General features: G+C 27.5%; 1 protein-coding gene across 1 annotated transcript; it reads right to left on the minus strand.

Annotated features, from left to right (window-relative positions):
• Window positions 1-213: 213 nt before the first annotated feature.
• LOC106686855 (uncharacterized) lies at window positions 214-1996 on the minus strand. The gene is made up of 4 exons (XM_014430425.3): window positions 1854-1996; window positions 1579-1756; window positions 1386-1511; window positions 214-666 (listed from the first exon to the last, which is right to left on the minus strand). Exons 2-4 carry the CDS (start codon window positions 1741-1743, stop codon window positions 577-579), a joined length of 381 nt encoding a protein of 126 aa, XP_014285911.1. The 5' UTR covers window positions 1744-1756; window positions 1854-1996; the 3' UTR covers window positions 214-576.
• Window positions 1997-4562: the final 2566 nt, after the last annotated feature.

Below are 4562 nucleotides of genomic sequence, written 5' to 3' on the forward strand. Positions count from 1 at the left end.
ATATAAATAAATACACAATATATAGAATGTATACTATGTAAATAATTTTTACTTTCACTTACCAAAATATATCCTACAAAATGTAAACAAGTAATATGCCAGGGTTCCATAGACCCACCTTTTATCAGAGAACTGGAACTGGAACCACCTGTCTATTGTGGGTCAAGCCTATAAATTTGTAAATAATAAAGGAGGTTGATTTTAAAATTACTATTTCTAATAAAATTAAATAATAATAATTTATTTACAATCAAATTATATAAAAATATTAATAAATATAACAAAAATGGTAATTTGTGTAAGAGAGTGGTTTTTCACATGATCTTAACATTTTTTGTACTTGTAAAAACTAAAGTTAATATGTAAACATCATTTCTAAAATAAAGATATGCTTTAGCTCTTAGTCTTAATTACATGGATATCTTTTAGTCATAAAATAATCACATTTAAATTAAATTAATAATCACAATTGCATATTTACTGTACTATTATTAATTTCCAAATGAACATTAGATGTCATGGGATTTACCAATGGTAAACACTAAGCTAAACACTTGACTAGTTTTTTCATGTAAATTACTTCTGCAATCCAACTAACTTAGCTCCAATTTGGTTCAAGTAGTCTGTTATACTTGCAGAGGCAGCATTAACTTTTTCTACTGGTGCCTGTAACAGCATAATTTTCATAAAATATTTATTACAGATAAATAAACTTGAAGGTTCAAAAATCAGTTTAATATCTGACTTAACTAAAAGTAAAAAAAAATGAAAACTAATTATTAATATTACTGATTCATTGACACAACTGACAATGTATCCTTCATTATTTAATAATTTACTTATCACATTGCTATTGTTATTATAAAGCACACAAATTTGATTTCAGTTTTTTAAATAAATATATATAACTGTTTGGCATAGGTAGGTCTGAAGATATTGAAGTTTGGCTTTGCAGTTATTTATTTTTTTCACTTATATATAAATATTTCTTTCATAAATATTCATATATGTATATAAATGCATATAATGATTTTCAAATGTATTTAAGATAGCCAATGGGGCTGAAATTTTGACTTTTGAGGTCTATTCTACAAAAAGTTAAAAAAAAATTCTACATATAAATATTATTGGGTTTATTAAAAAGAAATAATGTATGTGAAATGCTCTAGTTATAATTTTTTATAATAGTTTTCCAAAAGTGAATATATTGACTTCTCATAGAATGTTCTTCAATTGCTTTTAAAAGAATGGAATAAAGAAATAAATTCTTAGCTTTAAAATTATTAACTGGTATTGGACTCCTAATTTGATGTACAAGAAAGAATATTTATAAGATTTGGAAACAAAATATTAATTTAAAACCCATTATTAATTGCTAAATATACCTGAATTGCATTTGCAACAACACTTGTCACCTGTTCAATAGCTGAAAGAATTTTTTTACCAACAGGATGCTGTTGTAAATTGCAACATCTTTCATTTTCTTTTATGGTATCCAAAATGGGCTCTGGCTGGAAAATAAAAATTTGAATTAATTTAAATTAATTAAATATTTTACTTGCAATAAATGAAACTTACATGCAGAGTCTGAATCAATTTATCCTGTAATATATTTACATCCCTCTTCTGCCTGAGAACACTGCTCGTGGCTGTGTCACTGACTGGTAGTGTATTGGATACTTGAAATATGCAAAATATGATGAATATTTCTTTGATTTTACTTATTTGGTATATCCTTGCCATTATTATATCTGAACTATATAACAAAATATAAAATAAGTGAGAAAACAATAGTTAAAAGATACGGACATAAAATAAATTAAAAAAAAAAAATATTATCTTTGAACACCGACTCATATAACAACGAAGTTGTGGTTAATGGTGGCCCTCAGATTGCTCAATGAAGGTGTTGCCTCAAAAACCAGTGACTGACTGATAGTAAACCTGGCCCACAAAGGTCCCCACCACTCTTTGGATGACCAAATGAAAGTATGAAAGAGAAATGAAGTGAGCCACTCATTTATATATCTGCTTAGAATCATTAACCCACTATATAAGGTGGTGTTAATGACAACCCTGGTCATTTGGATGTATAGTATTGTCCTCAATACTAAGCACTTCTATTCATCAATTAGTTTAGTTCTTTATATAAAGTTTTATCAAATTGTTTATTAACATTTCATTTAAATAACTTATCATTAAAAAAAAAAAAGCTAGTCGCATATATTTTTGAAATTATATAAATTTTATGCATAAACATAAATAACACGTTACATATTTAAAAACAATTTTATAGATAAAATGTGGGTATATATTTAGACAAAATGTTTTTTTTTACATTTTAAATAATTTGCCATATGTTGTGTTTGTTTTTAATTATTTCTTACAGACCCGCCTGAGAGTATTTCATAAACGACATTCTGTTGGGAAATGCTCAACAGGTGTGTTGCAATGAACACGTCTTCCTTTTTACACATTCCAATATCAAAACATATCAGTCTTGATCTTGTACATATCAAAGTAATGATAATAATTACGTGATTTTAAATATCTTAAGAACATGTTAGTTATTAACTTCCAATAAATTAAAGATAGATGTTTCATTTAATTTAAATTCATCCACTCTAAAAGTGAAGGTAAACAGCTTTAAGATCCGTCAAATTACAGCTGATTGTTTTCTCTGTATGTACAACACGAACACGTCAAAACAAAGAAAGCTAACGAATTCAATTTTGGGAGAATTTTTGGAAGCCAGAAAAACACGAAATCTTATGACTTTTTGTTTTTTGCCTGTAGTTCCTAAATGGTACCTCATTGCGAAAATGTTATGGCATAATGAATTAAATTCTGCATAGAATTAGAGCCTAAAATAATTAAATTCGTTCAGGGCACATACTTGAAACCGACAATGCAAGAACAACAATTTTTACCATCTTTGACAAGAAATTCAATGTAGTGACTTTAAACGTCTATGACACAGAAAGGAAAGTTCTAAATCACAAAAATCTTACGCATAAAACTAGCACAACATCAATTTTTTTGTTAATGCGGGTAACTTATATTTCGAATCTAAATATCATACAACCTCTGGTGCGTTCATTCACTTATTCACAGGCAGTGAGTCACTTTTTCTCCCTCACTCATAGTACAAGAGCCCAAGTTATTTCACCCCAATGTTTTATTACTTCAATGAAATTTATGCATCATTATAAGTCAAAATTGATGAATCTGCCAAGTGTAGTTAGGGGATATTAAAAATGGCCGCTATTTCAAAACGTTAAAAAAAAAAATAATTTTTCTTTCGGAGCTCTATGAATTTAAAACTAGCAACAATACTAGAACACATAATAGAACATCATTTAAAGTAGAGTAAATTTACCCAAATATGAGCCCTAATAAAACTATTTACGTTTCCTAGTTCGCGAAATATATTTTTTTAAAAAGCATCATTTTACATAAAATGCACTGAAAAATCAGTAGTTGGTGAATTTATTTAGGGAAATCTATATATCAGGAACACGTTAACGTACAGATGTCCATTAGCACTCATATTAAAGCTTGTTTAATGTGCCATAAAGTTGTTTATAACAAATATCTTAGTAGGAGTAGAAGTTTTCATGATATTTGCGAAAATAAATGCACCAAACATTAATTTCTAGTTATTCGGACGAAGTGTTTTATTTATATAACATAAATCTCAGGAACCATTAGCGTACAAATGTCTGCAAGCACTCAAGTTTAAGGTAGTCAAATGTACTATAAAGTAGTGTGTAACATTTATCATCGTAGGAGTAATAGTTTTCATGATATTTGACTAAATAAATTCACAAAATGTTTATTTTTAGTAGTTCGGAATTTTGAATTTTGAAGAATTGTGATTAATTATATCTCAGCAAATATTAGATGTACAGATATCTGCCAGTATTCAAAATAAAGCCAGTTTACCGTAATAAAAAGTAGTTTATGACACGAATCTTTATAAGGGTAGTAGTTGTAATATTTACATATGGATATGAATTGTGCATGTGAAATTTTGTCTGAACAATTATCAATTATATTAAAAAGTATTCATATAGTCTCAACATGTTTATTTTCTTATAACTCCTACGTTTCGGCCATTACGGACATTCTCAAGGATATCTTCTTTATATCACTGCTATCAATGTCATTAAAAAGTTACTCTGACTCTGTCAAAACATATTTTAGTTTATGAACCTATTTTTATCCACTGTTTTACTTATTCTAATATTATTCAATTTATACCATCTACTACAACCTTATCAACAAACTTGTTATTTTGTTGTAATAATCAAATATAATTGCACTATATAAGTAAAAAGTTAAATATTCAATGATATTTAATCGGCAGAGAGAGAGAGAAATACTTTATTTATCTATGCTGCCTAAATACATTAGGTTGCTATCTCACACAGCATACTTATTAATCCGTAATCGGACATATATAAATTACACATACATGGTATAATCAGAAAAAAAGAGATACAATAATAAGATATAATAAACAATTTTTTTCCCCCTACAGTTTCCTTTTACAATCCATT

The sequence above is a fragment of the Halyomorpha halys genome, unplaced genomic scaffold (assembly GCF_000696795.3).
Source record: "Halyomorpha halys isolate HHAL.00 unplaced genomic scaffold, Hhal_1.1 Scaffold890.1, whole genome shotgun sequence".
Classification (NCBI taxonomy): Eukaryota; Metazoa; Arthropoda; class Insecta; order Hemiptera; family Pentatomidae; genus Halyomorpha; species Halyomorpha halys.

Bases quoted from the DNA above. Each gene is read 5' to 3' on its own strand.
- LOC106686855 (XM_014430425.3), bottom strand. From the start codon at position 1,743: ATGGCAAGGATATACCAAATAAGTAAAATCAAAGAAATATTCATCATA. The intron at 1,512-1,578 runs GTAAGTTTCATT...TTTATTTTCCAG, and splicing joins AATTGATTCAGACTCTGCAT to CCAGAGCCCATTTTGGATAC. The intron at 667-1,385 runs GTATATTTAGCA...ATGCTGTTACAG, and splicing joins TTGTTGCAAATGCAATTCAG to GCACCAGTAGAAAAAGTTAA.